General features: G+C 43.4%; 1 protein-coding gene across 1 annotated transcript in view; it reads left to right on the forward strand.

Moving 5' to 3' along the window:
• The window catches only part of LOC308167931 (uncharacterized protein), a gene marked incomplete at both ends in the record, with an annotated part of 51357 nt that overhangs the window by 17954 nt on the left and 10596 nt on the right, over positions 1 to 22807 (forward strand). The window contains 4 exons of the mRNA XM_080542410.1: positions 18664 to 18849; positions 21389 to 21553; positions 21766 to 21940; positions 22348 to 22487. Coding sequence (XP_080398536.1) covers positions 18664 to 18849; positions 21389 to 21553; positions 21766 to 21940; positions 22348 to 22487 — 666 coding nt within the window. The remainder of the gene's footprint in view (positions 1 to 18663; positions 18850 to 21388; positions 21554 to 21765; positions 21941 to 22347; positions 22488 to 22807) is intronic.

A 22807-nucleotide genomic window follows, 5' to 3' on the forward strand; every position in this document is an offset into this window, starting at 1 on the left:
GAGTTCAAACTGGTGCAGTTAATACAGGTAATGAGTGGAGAATAGGAGGGCTTCTTAAAGAAAAACTAACAGGTCTGTGAGAGCTGGAATTATTACTGGTTGGTAGGTGATCAAATACTTATTTCATACAATAAAATGCAAATTAATTATTTAAAAGTCATACAATGTGATTTTCTGGATTTTTGTTTTAGATTCCGTCTCTCACAGTTGAAGTGTACCTATGATAAAAATTACAGACCTCTACATTCTTTCTAAGTGGGAAAACCTGCAAAATCAGCAGTGTATCAAATACTTGTTCTCCCCACTGTAGTTACCGAAATAAAACACAGATCAAAAGATTTAATGTACGATTCAAGTAGCCGATGTCCTTGACAACTGGTAAATGTGGTGGAGCAGGATTTAGCTTCTCTGAGGAGTTAAGTAGAGAGAGCAGCCTGTGGCTGTGGAAAGGATTGGGCTTAAATTGAGGATACACTAAAACGTGAAACTGACAAGCGCCAAAAAAGCTCCCCTGCCAGTTCCTGCCAACAGAGACTTGTTGAGACCAGCGTGCAGGGGGTTGGCACGGGTTCACACCGAGGCTGGTTGAGGCAGAAATCGAAGGACGTCGTGTGTTTTTATATTCCTCATTCGATTCCATGCATTACAATAAGCCTGTCCACCGATTTTCTACCTCCATGGTTGGAACCACGAGACTAGACACTACATGGTCATGGATGTGCCTAGGGACACAGCAAGCATGACCAGGGAAAGTTGTCTCCACAGGACCTGAAGCACAAAGCACCAATTCAGTTCAAGAAAAGAGAAAGAGTAGAGAAATGTATGCTTGTTACACAGAAAGTGTTAAAAAATAAAACTGACGTCATAATCTGCCCTCTAGGGCCAGCATCAGGTGCAGATCAAGCGTCAAGGGGGTTACTATCGTTGAACAGAGAATAGTGGCTTTAAGATGGCACAGACAAGGCTCGTCTGAAAGTAAAACATCAAAATATCGAGGGCATTAGTTATAAGTTACCCCTAATGGGCCAGCATCAGGTGCAAATGAAAAGTAACATTATTTTAAAAAAAATATTGACATACGGTCACTGAGTACTGCAGAGTACTATTTTTGTTGCTTTAATAAAGGCTGGCAGTCTTTAATTTAACTGTTGTTGGTGTGGACTATATACTGGGGAGGTATTTGAATGAATGAATGAATGAATGGTCTTTATTGTCATTGCTACAGTACAGGTACCAAACAACGAAATTTAGGAGGGGTGGCTCCCCTGGTGTTAGGAAGAAAAAATATATATATATATATATATAATATTCAGGGGTCAAAAAATGTATACAAATATCGGATCGGTATCGGTATCGCCGATACCCGAAGCCCAGGTATCGGTATCGGTATCGGTAGTGAAAAAGTGGGATCGGGACATCCCTAGCTAAAATGTTGTCAGCGTTCATGGACCAAATTGGATGTGTCGATCCATGGCGCTTCCAATTTCCTCACGATAAAAAATTCTCGTTTTTTTCACACGTCCACCATTCGTATAGCAGAATTGATTACTTCTTTATAGACAGAACACTACTTCCCTTTGTCAAAAACGTAGAATATTCAACCATAATTGAATCTGACCATGCCCCAGTACTATTGGATCTGTCCTTCCCACTTAACTACTCTGACCGCGCTCCATGGAGACTTGATACCACACTACTAACAGATAAAGAATTCTGCCAAATGATTTCAACTGCCATAGACAATTTCTTGGAAACCAATAGGGACGACACTGTTTCTCCCTCCCTGCTCTGGCAGACCCTTAAAGTAGTAATAAGGGGGGACATTATTGCATACACATCTAGGCTGAACAAAGCTAGGAGGCAAGAACAGGAGCAACTTCTCAACTCAATGATTGACATAGATCATCAATACTCTGACTCTCCCACCCCGGAGCTTTACAAAAATAAGCTGAATCTCAAAGCCAAATACGAGTTATTAACATCCGATAAGACAGAACGTATGCTGCTGAAATCACGAGGCTTTGTTTATGAGCATGGGGAAAAGGCTGGTAGAATGTTAGCGCATCAATTAAAATGTAAATCCTCTGACCAACAGATTCCACAAATTAAAAGAGAAAATGGGGAGCTTACAACTGACCCCCTCGAAATCAATGAGACTTTTAGGGCATTTTATTCCAAATTGTACACTTCTGAGGCACCCAATGATGATACCAATATGCAACATTTCTTCACAAATTTAAATGCCCCTGTTATCAACCCTGTTCATAAAGCAGAACTTGAACTACCCTTCCAAGACACCGACATTTATAATGCAATCACAGCTATGCAAAGTAGTAAGGCCCCGGGCCCTGATGGATACCCCATCGAATTCTACAAAAAATTCTCAACCAAATTAACTCCGCTCATCTTAGAAATGTTCAATGACTCAATGGATAATGAGGCCCTGCCACAGACGCTAACAGAGGCATTCATAACCCTTTTACCGAAACCAGGGAAAGACAGAACGGAGTGTGGTTCACATCGCCCCATCTCGCTGCTCAACAGCGATGTCAAGATATTAGCTAAAGCACTCGCCCGGCGTCTAGAGTCCGTCACAGACGAGGTGATCTCCCCTGATCAAACTGGCTTCATGCTGGGCCGCCACTCATTCTCTAACATCCGAAACCTTCTAAATGTCGTACATTCTCCTACGTCCGAGGAGGTACCTGAGGTGGTTCTCTCCCTGGATGCGGAGAAGGCTTTTGACAGAGTGGAGTGGGCGTACTTATTTGAATGTCTGAAAGCTTTTGGCTTTGGACCCACTTTTATTGCATGGATCAGACTACTATACTCATCTCCTAAGGCAGGGGTCGGCAATTAGGTTTGGCCTCGGGCCAATTTTTTTTTGAGCCACTAGATGGCGGGCCCGAACATAATCAAAGGCTAATTTAAGTAATTGATTGTTTTAAAATGTGACACGTTCTAATGCTTTGACTTTTCTTTCGACTGTACACATCGCTAGTCAACTAACACAGCTTGTTTTGTGAACCTGCTAACAATGTAAAGTAGTGTTCTAGTTAACTAGGTAGCTGTCCAATCCATTATGTTGCAGTATTTTGGCTTGATTAGCGAGTTTGTGTTGTGATTCTCAACAACGTTGAAACGTAGTTTCACACTTTTCCATATTTTTGAATAATAAATGTGTGGACTGACGATGTAGCGTAGCCTAACTTATTCTAATAATTATGTAACAGTTTCATTCTGATAATTATTCCCCCCTCCTCCCAGACAAGGTCACATTATTATTATTGGATTGGTTGTTTGCGTGCCGGGTGAAGTTAGCCAAACATTTAACCTGCTAGCAAGAGAAACATAATGTCACTCTCCAAAGGTCTAAAGAGGAAAGTTGACGGTGGAAACAGGGCATTTAAAGAGGAATGGACAGCGAACTATACGTTCATCCTACCTGGTTTCATCAATGCAAAGCCGTTGTGAGAGACATTTTCCGTGCTCACAATGTTCCCTTTCTATACGCGAGTCGTCCTTTTCGTCAATGAATGCGATAAAGACGCACGAGAGGAATCGATGGATGCATAAAAACCTTGAGAACTGCCTGTGGATTAAAGTGACGTCAATATCACCAGATATCAAGCAAATACTGACCGATGGGAGATGCTTTTTGTTTGCGCCGATTTTGTTTTCAATGTTTTTCAGAAAATTAAACAGAATTTGCGTTGTTACTGTTCATATGTGTGTTGCAGTCACATATACGTAAACATTACGTTTGAATGGCTTACTGAGCTCGTGTTATTTTGTTCAAACCACACACGGTATGTCGGCTATTTCAGCACCGTGACGCGTTGTCCACCTGCTTATGATTCACTCTGAGGGGTTCAGCGTCAGTGCGCTTCGGTGCACCTTGCTGCCTGATTGTCTGTCCCTGTGTCATTCACTCTCAACATGGATAAAAGTACAATAAGCATTATTCAGGTGGAGTTCGATTCTCTATTCGGACATTATAGGCGCTATATGTGGGACTGTCGGTCCGATATTATTATTAAAAAAAAAAAGAAAAAAAAAAAAAGAAGTGGATTCTCTAAATAATCTGCTGGGCCAAATATTATTGGTGACGGGCCAGCAATGGCCCACGGGCCGCCTATTGCCGACCCCTGCTCTACAACCTCTACACCTACAACTTCACCCCCGTCCACCCCAGCAACTCCATCGTAAAGTTTGCAGACGACACCACCGTGGTGGGCTGCATCTCGGGGGGGGACAAGGCGGCGTACAGGGATGAGGTAGAGCATCTTCCGACCCTCACCTCTACGTCTCCTAAAGACACCCGCTTTCCCCTCTACTGTGTCCCTAGAACTTCTATTGCCCCCCTTGTACTGTTTCTCAGTTCTCCAGTAAAAAAAATTAAATAAAACGTTTTAGTAGAAGGCGATAATAGGGAGAAGGTTTTTCCTTCTATCAGTGGACCCGGGCCCGAGCTAGAGTACTCTTCCTGCAACGAATGGTGGACTGCTGATTCACATGCTTAGTATTCAAATGTATTGATTGTAAGTCGCTTTGGAATAAGGCGTCTGCTAAATGCCAAAAATGTAAATGTAAATGTAAATGTAGAGCAACTGAGCAAGCTGTGCAAGGTTAACAACCTGCTGCTGAACAAGTCAAAGACCCAGGAAATCATCGTGGACTTCAGGAGGAAAAAGTCCGAGATCCAGCCCCTGCTCATCGACGGAGAGAGCGTGGAGAGAGTCTCAACCCTCCGATTCCTGGGGGTGCACATGCAGGATGACCTGTCCTGGAAGGACAACACAACAGCCACCATCAAGAAGGCACAACAGCGGCTCTACATCCTGAGAGTCCTCAGGAAGGAACACAGCAAGCAGGAGATACTGGTGACCTTCTACCGCGGCGCAGTGGAGAGCATCCTCACCTACGGCATCTGCAACTGGTTCTCCAGCTGCACAACCGCGGAGAGAAATGCGCTACAGAGAGTCGTGAGAACAGCCCAGAAGATCACCGGCGCCCCCCTCCCCTCTCTGGAAGAGCTGTACAACACACGCTGTCTCAGGAAGGCCTCCAAGATCTCCAGAGACCCAACCCACCCTGGGTACGAACACTTTACCCGGCTGCCCTCGAAAAGGCGGTACAGGACCATGGCCGCAAGGACAAACAGACTGAAGAACAGCTTCTACCCCAGGGCCATCCAGGCCCTGAACACAGCAAAGACCTAGGTTCTGGGCCCTGGACAGTCTGGACGGATTGATGGCAGCTGCTGGACTGAAAAAATCAGGTGTAGTGCTGAGGCACAAATATGTACATTTCAAGCCTGCAAACTGCGACACTTTAAATGAATGTGCAATAACACTATGTGCAATATGACAACCCTAGTCGTCTATCTGTACAGTATAGTATAGTGGATAGTGTACATAGCCTTTATTTATGTAAACCAGCTCCTTCCCTTCTTGTGTTTTTTTTTGGTGTTTTTTTCTTTCCTAACACCAGGGGAGCCACCCCTCCTAAATTTCGTTGTTTGGTACCTGTACTATAGCAATGACAATAAAGACCATTCATTCATTCATTCATTATGTTATTTTGTTGTAACTTTATAGGTTACATTGGTTATGTTGCATGATTGATTGACAGTTGAAGGAGATTGAATAATATGTTACATGATTGATTGACTGTTAAAAGAGATTGATTGATGTGTTGCATAGTTGATTGACAGTTATGTGTTATTATTTATCGTTAAGGTTCTAGAATGCCTTGTATGCAAGATGTCATATAAGTTGACAGTTTGTTTTTAAGAAATGCAAATATTGTATATAAAGAACCTTTCTTTCAATCACCAGTCCAAGCCATCCTTTAAGAAGGTAAAAATACTACATATTTAGTTATAGAAAGAGACTCTATTTTTGAAAATGTGTAATATATTGTAAGGAAGGGGCAGGACTAGATACGTTTTCACTTCTTCCTGTCCCCTCCCGAACGCGCTAGTGTAAATTGCACGAGGTGAATTTGTGTTGGATAAAACTTGTTTTAATGTTTTAATTTTTATGTTTTTATATGTTCATTGTGTTTGGGACAAATGAAAATCAAATCAAATCAAATCATTGGTGTATGAAATGTTCTATAGAAATCAAGTTTGTTGCCTACTGAGCCCACTCCTATTCTCATTCGCCATCGAACCTCTGTCTATCATGTTAAAATCTTCTCCAATAATAAATGGAATTTCTAGATGGGGAAAGGAACACAAGGTGGCGCTATATGCCGACGACTTACTGTTGTATGTATCTGACCCGGTGCAATGCATTTCCCATATAGTTCAGATGCTGCATAGATTTGGTAGCTTTTCGCGATACAAGATCAACCTCACTAAGAGCGAATGTTTTCCAGTGAACAACCTAGCTCTCGCAATCCCACAATGTGACTTGCCCTTCCATTTGTCTAAATCTGGCTTCAAATATTTGGGAATTAATATTACACGGTCCTTCTCTAAACCACATCAAAAAAACGTCACGCCCCTCGTTAATAAATTAAAAGATGATTTACAGAAATGGAGGTCCATTAATTTATCACTGGCAGGGAAGATCAACTGTATTAAGATGAACGTTCTACCCCGATTCCTCTACCTTTTTCAATGTCTCCCTATATTCCTCCCAAAGTCCTTCTTCTCGTCCATAGATAAGTCCATATCATCTTTCATCTGGTGGGGTAAAGTCCCTAGAATACGGAAAAGACTTCTACAGCGACATCGGTCCCAGGGCGGACTGGGCCTACCAAATTTGCTTTATTATCACTGGGCTGCCAATATTCAGAAAATCATATACTGGGTCCATTCACCACAGCCGTCTTGGTGCGAAATAGAAAATGAGTCATGTCTCTCAACATCCCTCTCCGCCTTGATTACCTCCAAACTCCCTCTATCTGCCCCACACTACACCTCTAACCCTGTTGTTGTTAATACATTACGAATATGGTCACAATTTCGACGCCACTTTGGTTTAAATTATTTCTCCAACCTAGCCCCTATCTGCAATAACCACCTTTTTGTCCCCGCCAGAATAGACAATGCTTTCGCCTTATGGAAAAGACTCGGTCTCTCCAAATTTAAAGATCTCTATACTGAGGGCGTCTTCTCAACCTTTAATCACCTCTCTCAAAAATTCAACCTTCCCCGCTCAAGTTATTTTCGATACCTCCAGGTCCGACATTTCATTAAAAATGTGGATCCAAACTTCCCAAATGCACCACAACCTTCTGCTATAGATGATATCCTCCAAATTCCTCCGAATCTAAAAGGCCTAATTTCAAGTATTTATTCTAGCATATCATCCCTCGGAGACACTTCCCTCCACAAAATTAAAGAGAAATGGCAGGAGGAGCTAGGGGACGTAATACCCGATGACTCCTGGACTGAGGCTCTGACGAGAGTTAACGGGAGCACATCATGTGCTAGACTAGGCGTAATCCAATTTAAGGTCCTGCATCGAATTCACCTTTCCAAATCTAGGCTAGCCAGAATCTATCCTAACGATGTCATCACGCTCCGGCAACGCTAACACACATGTTTTGGTCATGTCCCTTATTATTTGATTATTGGGCAGCAGTTTTCAGGACCCTCTCACAGGCACTAGATCTGAACCGGCAACCTAACGCCTACTCAGCTATCTTTGGCATAGCGCCAACTGACCAACAGATTATTAACAAGCATAAAGACATATTGGCATTTGCCACTCTACTTGCTCGACGGAGGATTTTGCTTTGTTGGAAATCCCCCAAACCACCGAATTCCTCCTTATGGTTGACTGACCTTATGCTTCACTTGAAACTTGAAAAGATTAAATACACACTTAGGGGGTCCAAAGACCGCTTTTATTTCACCTGGAACCCAATAATATCCTATTTCAACAAACTAAAAACCCTCCCTGACAATGCAAGTGTGCTGGATGCTGAGTGATGACATATGTTGTGAATTTATTTATCAGGATAAACCCCTAGAGATGCATCATCTCGTTCTAGAGAGGGACATAATATTACAATCATAACAGACATGATATCATAGACCAGTGGTTCTCAAAGTGTGGGGCGATAGCAATACTGGTGGGGTGCGAGAGACTGGGGAGGTCAACAATTAACAGTCAGGTGAACTCTTTGACTTGTTCTAATTGTAGCTTCATAATCTTCGGAATGGAGTCTTTTTTTTTTCTTTTTTTCTTATTATTTATTTTGGTAAATTATCAAACAACAAACATCTAGACGTCACAACAGGGACAGACATTAAGGGAAAACAAATAACTCCATAAAGTAGAAAGTAAGAAAATAAAGTAATTAAAAGACAAAACACAACAGCAAACTAACAAGACAATAAACCACAACAGAGACAAAAATAAAACAAATGTGTGTGCAATGAGGGAAGGGGGGGGGGCATTACCACCATCAACAACCACGTAGATATAAGAGTTCCTATATCTAAAAGATAAATGCAAGCTAGAGAAAATTTAAAATTAAAATTAAAAAAGGGAAAAAAGGGGAAAAAAATGGATCTCAAATAACGTCATGGATTCTCTTCCATAAAAGATAAGAAGGGGGACCACACTTCAGAAAACACATCCATCTTATCCTGCAGGTCATATTTAAGTCTCTCCAAGGGCAACACAGACATTATCTGGGTGAACCATAGCTGTTCAGTAGGAATCACATCAGTGTTCCTGTTACGTTCTACATTCACTAGGGAGAATAAGAAGTAACAAAATACAGGTGTTATGAGTAATATAAAGATATTTATTACTACAAGGGTAAATTAAAGTCATTATGGGTCAGATAAACAGAATTAAAACTATAACAAATGCCTCCTATTCAAATAAACAATAAACTCATCCCGTGGATGGTAAAATAAACAATAACAATAAACAGGTTTCAAACATGGTATCACTTATCAAATAATTCACTAAACAAAGAACACAACGAACAAATTAAACCACCAGCATGGCATAACAAAATGGTGGGAACTGTGTGAATGGATCACTTACCATTTTTCACTACCAAATTCTGGGCAAATCCTAGATGTGATTTTCTTATTCCTATACATCCCTAGATTATGTTTTGATATGATAGACCTTTTGGATTGGCAGCTTATTAGTAGTTATCACCTCGTAAAGGTACGGAGTGCTTTTTTCAAAACCGGAGTTTTGCCTAGAAAAGTCCCCTGCCATATCCTGCTCCCCTTCGCATGATTCGCGCCTAGCTGTGCTGTGATTGTGATAGAGACATGAGCCCTTTCATGTTCTTTATGCGCCTGAGTCTCCTAAACACGTAGAGACCAACCCCGAGTCGATCAATGATTCCTACGATGAGCTATGGTAACTTTACCGCACCTACCCCCTACCGATGAATGCTTACTTTTTGCGGTTTTCCGGAGGTATTGTGCGGTAGGTGCGGGAAAGTTACCATAGCTCAGCGTAGGAAGCTCTGATCGACTCGGGGTTGGTCTCTACTTGTTCAGGAGACCCAGGCGCATAAAGCTAACCTGGCTCATGTCTCTATCACAAGCACAGCCCGAGCTATGCGCGACTGACGCGAAGGGGAGCAGAATATGGCCGGGGACTTTTTGATGGGTAAAACATTTTACCTAATAGATATCACCATGAAACTTCCCCAGTTGATTACTTACATTGAGACAATAATTTTTTGTATTACAAGTTTTCAGAAATGTTCTGTTTAAATATGCAAATGATGTATTATCTACTTAAAATATGAGTTAATTTGCATATCTTTAAAGAACATTTGGACCACAGATTGGATAAAGACAGTAATTAATTACTATACATCCCTAGATTATTATTTGATGTGATAGACCTTGTTGGACCTTGTTGTTAGTAGTTTAATACCTTATCCCCTCTTAAAGTATGGACTGCTGTCATTTAAAATGTGTGTTAGCCTACGTTCTGTACGGGAGTGGACCCGAATGCAGGACACTGAGGCGGAGGCAGATGAACAGTTACATTTATTTAGCCCACAAGGCAGTGAAAGCTGTAGGTGTATGGAGTCCGGTGGTAGGTGTGGTCCAAAATTGGGAGATGTTTTCTGATTTCTGCCGCCCTCAACAAAGTTCTCCATAAGTCCAGGTTTTGGGGTGACACCAGGTTTGAGTTGGAGTCATCATCAGAGCAGTGGATGATGCTGACCATCATCAGAGCAGTGGATGATGCTGTCCATGATCAGAGCAGTGGGTGATGCTGTCCATGATCAGAGCAGTGGGTGATGCTGTCCATGATCAGAGCAGTGGATGATGCTGTCCATGACAGAGCAGTGGATGATGCTGTCCATGATCAGAGCAGTGGATGATGCTGTCCATGATCAGAGCAGTGGATGATGCTGTCCATGACAGAGCAGTGGATGATGCTGTCCATGATCAGAGCAGTGGATGATGCTGTCCATCATCAGAGCAGTGGATGATGCTGTCCATGATCAGAGCAGTGGATGATGCTGTCCATCATCAGAGCAGTGGATGATGCTGTCCATGCCGCTTTCTTGGCAGGTTGCTGCTGCATTCACCTGAAGTTGGATCCATCATTAGACTTACACTTACTGCTGATGATGTGGGTCTCTGAAATAGAGGAATACATCTAGTTTGACATTAAATTACCAACCTTATTCTAAATTAAAATATTGTCAGGGTGCAGTAATTGGGGCAGATCTCATTACAACTTAGAGGGGCTACAAACAAGGAATCTTCTGTAAATTTAATGTAAATTAAGTTACATTAATATTACTACAATATAAAACCCTGTCTCAAGCCTGGGTACACAACAGGCTACTTTGCTAGTTTAGCTAGCTAACTAAAGTGTTATTAACTATAAATAATAATAATGCATTTTATTTGTATTGCACTTTTCATTCAAAAGAATCTCAGAGTGCTACAGAGTAAAAAAAACTAAAACATAATAAGTTAAAAACATAGTAAAACAACTCAAAATAAATCACAAAAATGAACACAGTTCAACAGTCAAAGGCCTGTCTTAAGAGTCCAGGCTCTGTACTGCCCATAGCTGGCTAGGAAGGCTGTTCCACAGGCTCTGTACTGCCCTTAGCTGGCTAGGAAGGCTGTTGCACAGGCTCTGTACTGCCCTTAGCTGGCTAGGAAGGCTGTTCCACAGGCTCTGTACTGCCCTTAGCTGGCTAGGAAGGCTGTTCCACAGGCTCTGTACTGCCCTTAGCTGGCTAGGAAGGCTGTTGCACAGGCTCTGTACTGCCCTTAGCTGGCTAGGAAGGCTGTTCCACAGGCACGGCGGAGCCGAACAGAAGGCTCGGTCCCCCATGGTGCGGAGCCTGGTATTGGGGACCTGGAGGAGCAAACTGTTTGAAGACCTGAGGGTGCGGGTGGAGGTTTGTGGAGTGATGAGTTCTTGTAGATAGGGAGGTGCGTGTCCGTTGATGCATTTGTGGGTGAGAAGAAGGACTTTGTAGTCAACCCTGAATGAGACAGGGAGCCAGTGTAGTGAGTGTAGAACAGGGGTTATGTGCTTGTATTTGTGGACTCTCATCAGGATCCTGGCAGCGCTGTTCTGGATGTATGGCAGCTTCTGTATGCTTTTGCCAGGAATCCCGATGAAGAGCGGATTGCAGTAGTCAAAGGCATGGACAAGTTCTCTGCATCTGACAGGGTTAGAGTGGGACGGAGTTTGGAAATATTTCTGAGATGATAGAAGGAGGTTTTGCACAGGTGTTTTATATGGTCACTGAAGGTCAGGTGAGGGTCAAACCTAACCCCCAGATTTGAAACTGAGGAGGAGAAGAGGATGACTTGACCCTCGAAGGTGAGCTGTGATATGGGCGAAGACTGAACCTGGTGTGGGGTGCCAACAAGACGAGCTCCGGATTTGTTACTGTTTAACTGAAGGAAGTTGTTGTTCATCCATGCCTTTATCTCCTCAAGACAGGTGGTGAGACATGACATGGCTGCAGAGGGGCTTGGGGTAGTTTTAATGTAGAGCTGTGTGTCATCAGCATAACAATGGAAAGACATCCCATATCTGGTGATGACACGACCGAGGGGGAGCATGTAGGTGATGAAGAGGATGGGGCCGAGAACCGACCCCTGTGGAACATCACAGGTAACAGGGAGAAGTCTGGACTTGCATCCTCCCAGTGAGACGTATTCAGTCCTGCCAGAGAGATAGGACTGAAACCACTTCAGTGCAGAGTCTGAGAGTCCAATGGTGGTGTGGAGGCGCTCTAGGAGGATAGTGTGATCCACCATGTCAAATGCTGCTGTCAGGTCCAGGAGGATGTCATTAGCAGTTCATTCGTCACCCTTAGCATAGCCGTTTCTGTACTGTGGGCTGAGCGAAAGCCTGACTGAAATCTTTCAAACAGGTTGTTGTGTTTGAGGTGATCCTGGAGTTGGGAAGCAACTTCCTTCACTAGCACCTTGGACAGGAAGGCAAGGTTGGTGTATGACTTGAGCAGAGCAGTGGGAATGGGGTCCAGGGCGCAAGTGCATGATTTCATTCCTCTAAGGATTTCCATAATGTGGCTCTGTTGAACCTCTGTGAAACATGGGAGAGATGGCAAACTCCCAGGCGAGGGGTTGGTAGCAGAGGGAGACAGAGAGGAAGAGCTGGGCATCAGAGAGCGAATGTTGTTGACCTTGGATCTGAAAAAGTCAATGAAGCTGTTACATCGCTGCTCTGTAGCCTCAGTAGTGGGAGATGGTTGTGGCTTCAGGAGATGATTTATGGTAGAAAAAACTAGCTAGCTAGTTATAATAATAATAATAATAATAATAACTTGCATTTATATAGCACCTTTCAGGGAACCCAAGGTCGCTTCGTTATCTAACCAGTAACCAGCTATACATTACCACTAACTCTAAACTAGCTTGCTAACTTACCTCTAAATATGGATCTGGCTGGGGCTAAGTTAATTTATTTGAGGAGGTAAACACACACTTTATTTGTTTTAAGCACTTTGTTTTAGATTTTTATTCTGGAAAACTATGTAAATTAACGCATATTTTAAGTAGATAATGTATCATTTGTATATTTAAACATACAAATTCAGAAAACAATAAATGTACCCATCCATGGGTTTGACCTTTCATCTGACTCCGCCTCAGTGTCCTGCATTCGGGTCCACAAGTCCCCTGCCATATTTTGCTCCCCTTCACGTCAGTCGCGCATAGCTCGGGCTGTGCTTGCGATAGAGACATGAGCCAGGTTAGCTTTATGCGCCTGGGTCTCCTGAACACGTAGAGACCAACCCCGAGTCGATCAGAGCTTCCTACGCTGAGCTATGGTAACTTTCCCGCACCTACCGCACAATACCTCCGGAAAACCGCAAAAATTAGGCATTCATCGGTAGGGGGTAGGTGCGGTAAAGTTACCATAGCTCATCGTAGGAATCATTGATCGACTCGGGGTTGGTCTCTACGTGTTTAGGAGACTCAGGCGCATAAAGAACATGAAAAGCCTCATGTCTCTATCAAAACCACACCACAGCTAGGCGCGAATCATACGAAGGGGAGCACGATATGGCAGGGGACTTTTCTAGGCAAAACTCCGGTTTTGAAAAAAGCACTCCGTACCTTTACGAGGTGATAACTACTAATAAGCTGCCAATCCAAAAGGTCTATCATATCAAAACATAATCTAGGGATGTATAGGAATAAGAAAATCACATCTAGGATTTGCCCAGAATTTGGTAGTGAAATGTTCAATTTGGGGGTTTGGCCCAAGGACTACAAGGTCTTTTGTAGGGTGTGGCATCTGATGATTGGTTGGGGGTTGATTATTGGCTGGTGATGATTGGCTGGAGTTGATTGACCACTGCTGGAGTTGATTGGTAATTATCACGGGGGGGGGGGGGGGTGGATCCCCTGGACTGGACTTATGGCTGTTAAAAAGACATACACACAAATACACAGACACAGACAACCAGGCTACTCATAGCCGTCACAGTTCCATAAAATTAAAATACACTTTTTGGCCAAAAATCTAAGAGTATCAAACAATTTCCCATGCTCAGGAATCATATTTCCGGGGCCGGATGGCGTCCTGGGACGGGTGCTGAGGGACTGTGCCGACCAGCTGGCCGGGGTTTTCACCAACATCTTCAACCAGTCCCTGTCCCAGGCCACCATCCCACCCTGCCTGAAAACCTCAACTATCATCCCAGTCCCAAAGAAAAGCACGGTGAGCTGCCTAAACGACTACCGCCCGGTGGCACTCACACCAATCATTAGGGATGCTCCGATCTGGATTTTTGGGGCCGATACCGATCACCGATTTGTTTCCTCAAGATCAACCGATACCGATACCGATACCGATTTTTAAAAAAATACATAACTGACTGGATAGCCTAAATATTTTTTGCTTTTTAGACAAAAGTTTTGATCCATTAGGCACCAAGCAAACGCAGACCCATTTTTATGGCATAGTAAAGGTCTGGCCTATCACCCAGTTAGGGCCTGAAGCCCAAGTCAGTCGATATGGCTGTATAAAAGACATCATAAACGTGGCCTTCATGGTTTACATACTGTTACGTCCTCCTATGTTTTCTGTTCAGTTATCTGTCTTCCCCAGAAGAAAAAAAAAACGAAAAAAAAAATCGGTTTTTGCGATCGGCCATTTTTGCCGATCACCGATCGAGTCATTTGGAGTGAAATCGGCCGATTTAAATCGGTGGCCGATAAATCGGAGCATCCCTACCAATCATCATGAAGTGCTTCGAGAAACTAGTCCGGGCCCACATACTCACACGCCTCCCGCCCAACCTGGATCCATACCAGTTCGCCTACAGAGCCCACAGGTCCACAGAGGACGCCATCGCGACGACTCTCCACGCCACTCTATCCCACCTGGAGAGGGGAAACAGCTACGCGAGACTGCTCTTTGTGGACTTCAGCTCTGCCTTCAACACCATCCTTCCAGACAGGCTAGTGACCAAACTACTAGACCTGGGACTATCACACTCTATATGTGCATGGATCAAGGACTTCCTGTCCGACCGCCCCCAGAGGGTGCGGGTGGGCTCCCACACCTCCACAGCCCTCAGACTCAGCACTGGGTCCCCCCAGGGCTGCGTGCTAAGCCAGTGTTTCCTCCAGGAATTTTTACAATGGTGGCGGGTAGCGTTGACCGCGCGCGCACAGAAATTAAAAAAATTAAATGTTTTCCCGTACTTCTCCCGTGTGTCTCTATTGTCTGTGTCTGCATGTTTTTCCAGCATGTAATTCCGTTGTCAATAAAAAATTAGTCTCCCCTTCTTTTCATTATCATTATGGAGGCTTTATGGTTGTTGTAACTATTATGGGAAGCGGTTGACACAGTAGCCGCTTTTCATGTACGCTGCAGTGGATCCCTTCACAACGCAGAAGAAAGAGGAGAGAGAAAACATTGTCAATGTGCAGGGAAGAATCATGTATCAGCAGGGTTCAACAGTAACGCTTGCCTGGGGCAAGTAAAAAAATTCGCCGGGTTTGTTTGCGCGAGCCCGAAGACGCTGCTGGATCCTGGATCTGTTTACCTGTGTGCAGGAAGAAAAACAGACGGAGCAGGCGCCAGACCAGACTAGATGATTGTGGAGTGAAGAGATTATTAAAGCGTACGCGATGCGACGGGTGATCGACAAGCACGTACACTTTCATAATATCTTCACTCCACGATCATCTAGTCTGGTCTGGCGCCTGCTCCGTGTTCTTCCTGCACACCGATGCACAGATCCAGGATCCAGCACCGTCGTCGCGCATATTGTAACATTTGAAGTAGTTTGTAGACTACACGCAGCCTAGATGTATTCGACCAATCACAAAACAGTTTTGCAAGCGCGTCGCTTCGCGCTTGTGGGTGTGTCTAGCGATGTGAAGGTCTGAAAAGCGGCCTTTTTTTTTTTTTTTTTTTTTTTTGAGAAATCTGAATGGTGGCGGAGGAAATTCCATCGTGGCGGTCCGCCACGATGAAATGCATGTAGAGGAAACACTGTAAGCCCCATCCTCTACAACCTCTACACCTACGACTTCACCCCCGTCCACCCCAGCAACTCCATCGTAAAGTTTGCAGACGACACCACCGTGGTGGGCTGCATCTCGGGGGGGGACGAGGCGGCGTACAGGGATGAGGTAGAGCAACTGAGCAAGCTGTGCAAGGTCAACAACCTGCTGCTGAACAAGTCAAAGACCCAGGAAATCATCGTGGACTTCAGGAGGAAAAAGTCTGAGGTCCAGCCCCTGCTCATCGACGGAGAGAGCGTGGAGAGAGTCTCAGCCCTCCGATTCCTGGGGGTGCACATACAGGATGACCTGTCCTGGAAGAACAACACAGCAGCCACCATCAAGAAGGCACAACAGCGGCTCTACTTCCTGAGAGTCCTCAGGAAGGAACACAACAAGCAGGAGATACTGGTGGCCTTCTACCGCGGCGGAGTGGAGAGCATCCTCACCTACGGCATCTGCAACTGGTTCTCCAGCTGCACAACCGCGGAGAGAAATGCGCTACAGAGAGTCGTGAGAACAGCCCAGAAGATCACCGGCGCCCCCCTCCCCTCTCTGGAAGAGCTGTACAACACACGCTGTCTCAGGAAGGCCTCCAAGATCTCCAGAGACACAACCCACCCTGGGTACGTACACTTTGCCCGGCTGCCCTCGAAAAGGCGGTACAGGACCATGGCCGCAAGGACAAACAGACTGAAGCACAGCTTCTACCCCAGGGCCATCCAGGCCCTGAACACAGCAAAGACCTAGGTTCTGGGCCCTGGACAGTCTGGACGGATTGATGGCAGCTGCTGGACTGAAAAAAAAATCAGGTGTAGTGCTGAGGCACAAATATGTACATTTCAAGCCTGCAAACTGCGACACTTTAAATGAATGTTCAATAACACTATGTGCAATATGACAACCCTAGTCGTCTATCTGTACAGTATAGTATAGTGGATAGTGTACATAGCCTTTATTTATGTAAACCAGCTCCTTCCCTTCTTGTCTTTTTTAGTTATTTTTTTCTTTCCTAGCACCAGGGGAGCCACCCCTCCTAAATGTCGTTGTTTGGTACCTGTACTATAGCAATGACAATAAAGACCATTCATTCATTCATTCATTCATTCATATTTACATTTGCATCAAACCCTAAAAGGTACAAAAGGGGAGATTTACTAAATTTGAGCTTAAGTATGGATTCAACCAGAGCGTGTATCGATTGCCAAAAGGGTTTGATCTTGGGACAGAACCAAAACATATGAGGATATGTCCCCAGACTTTTCTTACATTTATTACATAACGAAGAATACTCCAGGGACATCTTATTAAGACGAACTGGAGTAAAGAATGTTTTAAAAATAAACTTGTAATTATGTTCAAGAACTCTGGGAGACAGTGAGGATGAGTTTACTTTCGCACATATCTGCATCCATGTTTCCTGGTCCAAATTTATGTTCAAATCTTTTTCCCAAATCCTTTTCAGAGGTTGGAAGGAGGAAGGCACTCTACTGCTAAGAATCTTATAGATCTTTGAGGTCCTTTTAATCGTTAGTTGAGTACTAACAATAAATTGTTCTATGTCATCTATCTTAAATCTAAAACTGTCTTTCTGAGTTAGGGAATACAAAAAATGTCTTAGTTGTAAGTACTGAAAAAAGTTGGTAGAAGAAAGACCATATTCTTCCTTCACCTCGGAAAAAGATTTAATGTCTGTCTTCCTAAATAAACAACCTAAATGACTAATGCCTTGGTTGGTCCAGTTATGTAAGCCTATCCTACTTAGGCCTGTTGGAAGATCAGGATTAAAGGAGACAGGTGAAAGTACAGATATACCTTTATGGAATTTGAAATGTTTCTTGCAATTATACCAAGCCGATAAGGCACTGTCAATAACAAAAGATTTCTCAAAACCTGAAGGGGGGTACTTGTTTATAAATGGAAGAGATTTCAAAGAAATTGGATAACTGAAGTTTACTTCTATGGATTTCCATAGAGGCTCTGAGTCCTGGAACCATTCATTTATCCGTTTGATTTGAGCAGCAGACCAATAGTAAAGCTCGAAGTTAGGGAGAGCAAGACCCCCTTCCTTACGAGGTTTACATAGAGTAGCTAGTGATACCCGTGCTTTTTTACGAGACGAGTCATTTCTGACAGGGACAGCGAAAACAAAAACGGAAAATGCGACAAACATGGGTAAAAAAAACGTTCGAAAGTATGACGAGGCTTACCTTGCAATGGGCTTCACCGTGAATGTGGTGGGAGGTGAGGAGAGACCATTGTGCGTGCTATGTCTCAGAACATTAGCAGCAACTTCCGGTCTACTGGATGAGCGACTAGGACGCGAAGTTCAGAGCTCTTGAATCCGATATTCAATCCGTTATCATCAACACCTATTTTTCACTCCAATAGTTGTTACTGTGTTATAGTATCATCATACTCGCTTTTATTTACGTTTTCAAAGTTTTTACTTTTACCTTTAGCCACCAAATCGTGAGCAGTCGATACTACAATGCCGCACACGCGTGCTAATTATGCAGGCTAGCTTTCCGGATGCTAACTCTGCCCCTATTAACTAAGCTAGCTCCACCGAAGCGGTGCTACTGGGGGCTATAGCCGGGCTGCGCGAGGAAATCAAGGGAATCAAGCATGACATCAGTGCTGCAAAGAATGACATCTGTACCTCTGTTGACACAAAAATAAAGAGCTTGGCTGACCTGATGAAAACTGAAATAGCTGCGGTGAAAGTCGAGCATCACCAGGCGGTGGCTGGCATTCAGGCTGAAGTTGGCACCCAGGTTACCCGTATAGATGAGCTGGAGCAGGGACTATCCCACTGGTCCGACGAGACGACCGACCTACAGGCGCAGGTGCGTTCTCTGACAGCGGAGGTAACATCCATCCGAGACAAATGCGAGGACCTGGAGCAGTGGAGCCCCTAGACTTTTGGGGGCCCTAAGCAAACAACATTATGGAGGCCCCTGTTAAGGGTCTTAGGCGGGTGAAGATGTGGACATTTTAAAATGTATTTATTTCCCTGACACTAAAATATAATACGGTTTTACGAAGTTCGCGCATATGCGCGCGCTCGTGTGTGTAAGTAAAAAAACAGTCTGAAAGACTATAGCGTCTCTTTTACAAAGGAGCCCTGGCCAAGACAGCCACAATACAACAATTACATTTGACATAATAAAAGCACATAAAAACATGCAAAGCACATTACATAAAAACAGTAAAAACAGTAGAAACAGTACATGACCACAGGTACAGTAGCACACCTACACATTGCGACATACTGGACCACAAGTAGCATACAAATTACATGCAACATGGAGCATGTAAATGATGCATGTAAATGATGGATCTTATCATGAATCATTTTTAAAGGCTTTAATATAGGCTACATGATGTATTAACTATTTGTATTTTGTACCCAGATGTCAAATAAATACGTAACAAATGAATAGTTAACTTTAAAAAAAAAAATGCCCCGCTGAACCAATGAGAAGGACGGGGGGGCGGTGCTTCCCATCGGTCCGGCCTATCAGTGTCCTAGATTTGCCGCTCGCTCCGGGGGGCACATAGAATCCGTTCTATGGATAAAGGTCTCCAGACGTTTGGAGCGAGAGCAAAGCGGAAGTGGAAACGGCTGGCACCGCGAGACTAGCCAGCTATCAATAAACTACAATTCATCAGAGCAATGATCACGCCCCTTTTTGGGTGATAGAAGGGGAGAAGTTTGACTGTCTGGCGGTCAATGGGAATTTCTGGTCTTCGCTACTTTAATCCGATAAAATAAGAAAACCGTAGTGCTTTTTAGATATTAGGAGCCCAAATCCGATGGCCAGTTAGGCAAACTATTATATAGTGTCGTTGCCGATCAATGATCGACGTCGTTATATAGAGAAAATTAATGAAATAGGGGTTGATTTATCAGAGCAGTCATACGTCATCTCCCTGTCATCTGGGATTTGTAGTTCTTCATTTGATTTGCCGTGTAAATCCCCAGACTGCCCAAATCCGATTGCCAGTCAGGCAAACAATTATATAGTGTCGTTGCCGATCAATGATCGACGTCGTTATATGGAGAACATTTATGAAATAGGCAATGAATGTGTGTCCTTTCAGTCTGCCTCCATGAACCACCCGACCCAAAGGCCTGAGGTGTTGTAGGAGGTATGAATATGATTTAGGGGGTATTTAGTATAACAGGCTAATGGGTTTATTGTGAGTTTACTTTGATTGTTTGTTTATTGCCTAGATCACCGTATTGAGAAGTCATATGGTTATGGGGGGTGATATTGCAAGGTAATTTAAGCACCTGCGCACCTTGCATGGTGGTAGTGGAGAGAGAGGGGAGCGATGTATTTTTGTTGACCGCATTATACGCATATTCTATACGCATTGTTTGTTATTTTTCTGGTTTTGATCGCTTATGGATTATTTTTGTACGTCGCCAAGTTTGACTGTTCTATTCAATAAATGTCCAATGTGACAATTGCCCTCCTCCACCGGCCCTAGTTTTGGATCTAGCTTGCTGTTCATTATTTTCATGATAAAACGTCATAACATCTTCATATACACCATACAGTAGACACTGAACAGTAGACATAAGACATGTTCATAAATGTTTATCTTATATGTGTATATGTTTGTGAATATGTGAATATGTTTTCTGTTTTTTTGCACCTTCGGAAGAGCCACTACAATTTCATTGTATAGGCAACTGTACAACGACAATAAAGTCTATTCTATTCTATTCTATACAGGATAAATACTGATTAACAGTAGGCTACTTTGGCAAATGCCCATTGAACAGATTTATTTATTATCCTATCTTAAGAAAACTAATGTAACACTCCCATCTGGAGAAAAAAAAAAATGTGGAAAAAAAAATGTGGAAAAAAAAAATATTTGGGAAAAAAATTTGGAGGCCCTTTTTGTTTGGTGGCCCCAAGCAATTGCCTTGGTTGCCTCTATGGACGGGGCGCCTCTGATAAGAGCACTTCACTTGGACACTACTTAATTTCCAATCATAGTGGAGGTATGATATATATGGCATATACAGTATATATAATATATATAGGCTATATATACATACAGGTGGAAAGGCTTTTTTAAAGGCATTTTTAACGAACTCCCAGCAGAGTCAAAACACGACATTCTGTGACTAATTCTATGTGTGACTATTTGGTGCTGTTGCTGCTCTAGGTTCCACCAAAATCAATCAGTTCTAAGGTTTAACTATTATTATATATGAATTATATTATTCAACAATTATTATATTTTAATATTTCTTTAATTTAATAACTTTCTCATATTTATTGTAAAAGATAGGGGGGGGCTTAGCCCTGATAGGGGGGGGCTTAGCCCATTGATACCAGCCGTCCCTGAGAATAACCATTGTTTGATTGTAACATCTGTTTCCAGGACCTGTTGTCAAAACAACTCTCAGAGAAAGTGGAGGATCTCCCGAAGAGCACAGAGGGGAACTCTTTGGTCGAGGCCCTGAAACTGAGACTCCTGGAGAGTAATGCAGAGAAGGACCGAAAGCTCAGGGAGCTCCATGAACAGTCCACTATTCAAACACTAGAGGTCAGCAAAGAGCAGAGAATAATTTAGCTGCTTCGCATCTTGGAGTTGAGCAGAGCAACATTGAATGTTTGTTGTAACATTGATTGGAACATAAATGAACCTTCTTTTCAATTTAGGGGATTTTAATCACCTTCTTGTGATAGATCTGTACCTGCAGGGACTTCCTGCGTGCGTTTGTGTGTGTTTAATTGGGGGTGTGTTTGTCTGTCTAGGTGCTGGACTCCTCGGAGGTGTCCACAGATGGTGTGAAAGCGCGCCGTTTTCCCAAGTCTGAGGTGGAGATCATGTTTACTCCTCTACATCCCAACAAGCTCAACATCAGGAAGCCAGGAGAGGATGAAGGGGTGACTGTCAAAATCACCCGCTCAACTAGGAAGAGGAAGAGCAGTGAGATGGAAAAGGTGCGTGTGTGTGAGTGTGTGTGTGCATGCGTGTGCGTGTGTGTGTGTGTTCACCTCTAATCCTGGTCTTTCTGTATCTTAGGTTATATTAACCTTCTGCAATCTGGATTCAAACCACAAAGCGGTGTCTCTGCCACTGGTATTGGTATACAGTTGAAGGATGGGGCTGGTGAAATGAGTAACCACTCATTCCTAGAAGGAGTGGGTGCAATGACTGACCATTCAAGAGATCAAAATTATTGTTTTAACCAAGCTATACAGTTTTTGTTGACATTGTTGCCTACGTTTTGCATCTCCTCACTGTTGCTTTTCACACAACTTTATCTCAACCAAAGCATTGCGTCATAGTACTGAATGCCTTGTCTTGTTGTCTGTTGTTTCTTGTCGATATAGCCAAGACGATCATGGGGATGGTCAGTGGAAGATCTACTGAACGAGAGGAAGACATTGTGCCCGTCATCAAAGCAAAGAGGACCAAAAGGAAGCTGTACAAGGCAGACATCTCCTCCCCTATGGACTTCCCTTCTCATCCGGTGAGTAGGGACTGGAGGGGACATGGCTTAAAACATTCAAATAAAACTGATTGGTTATCTGATTGATCAAACATGGCTAGTTTATACAAGTTAGTTTCTTGGATCCAGATTATATCTTCACCTGAATTATTCAGTTATGAATCTCCATCGATTGTTGGCTTAATCTGTGTTAGGGAAAACCACCCCATTCAGGGTCAAATCTCATCTGATTGGAATGATGTAAACTTGAAATCTTTTACAGATTGCCGGACTGGATCAAGATGAGAAAGAAAGTGACCATGTAATTATCAAGAGGCAGCTACGGTCGAGAACAGCAAGGA

Source organism: Nansenia antarctica, assembly GCF_963989245.1.
Source record: "Nansenia antarctica genome assembly, chromosome: 11".
Lineage (NCBI taxonomy): Eukaryota > Metazoa > Chordata > Actinopteri > Argentiniformes > Microstomatidae > Nansenia > Nansenia antarctica.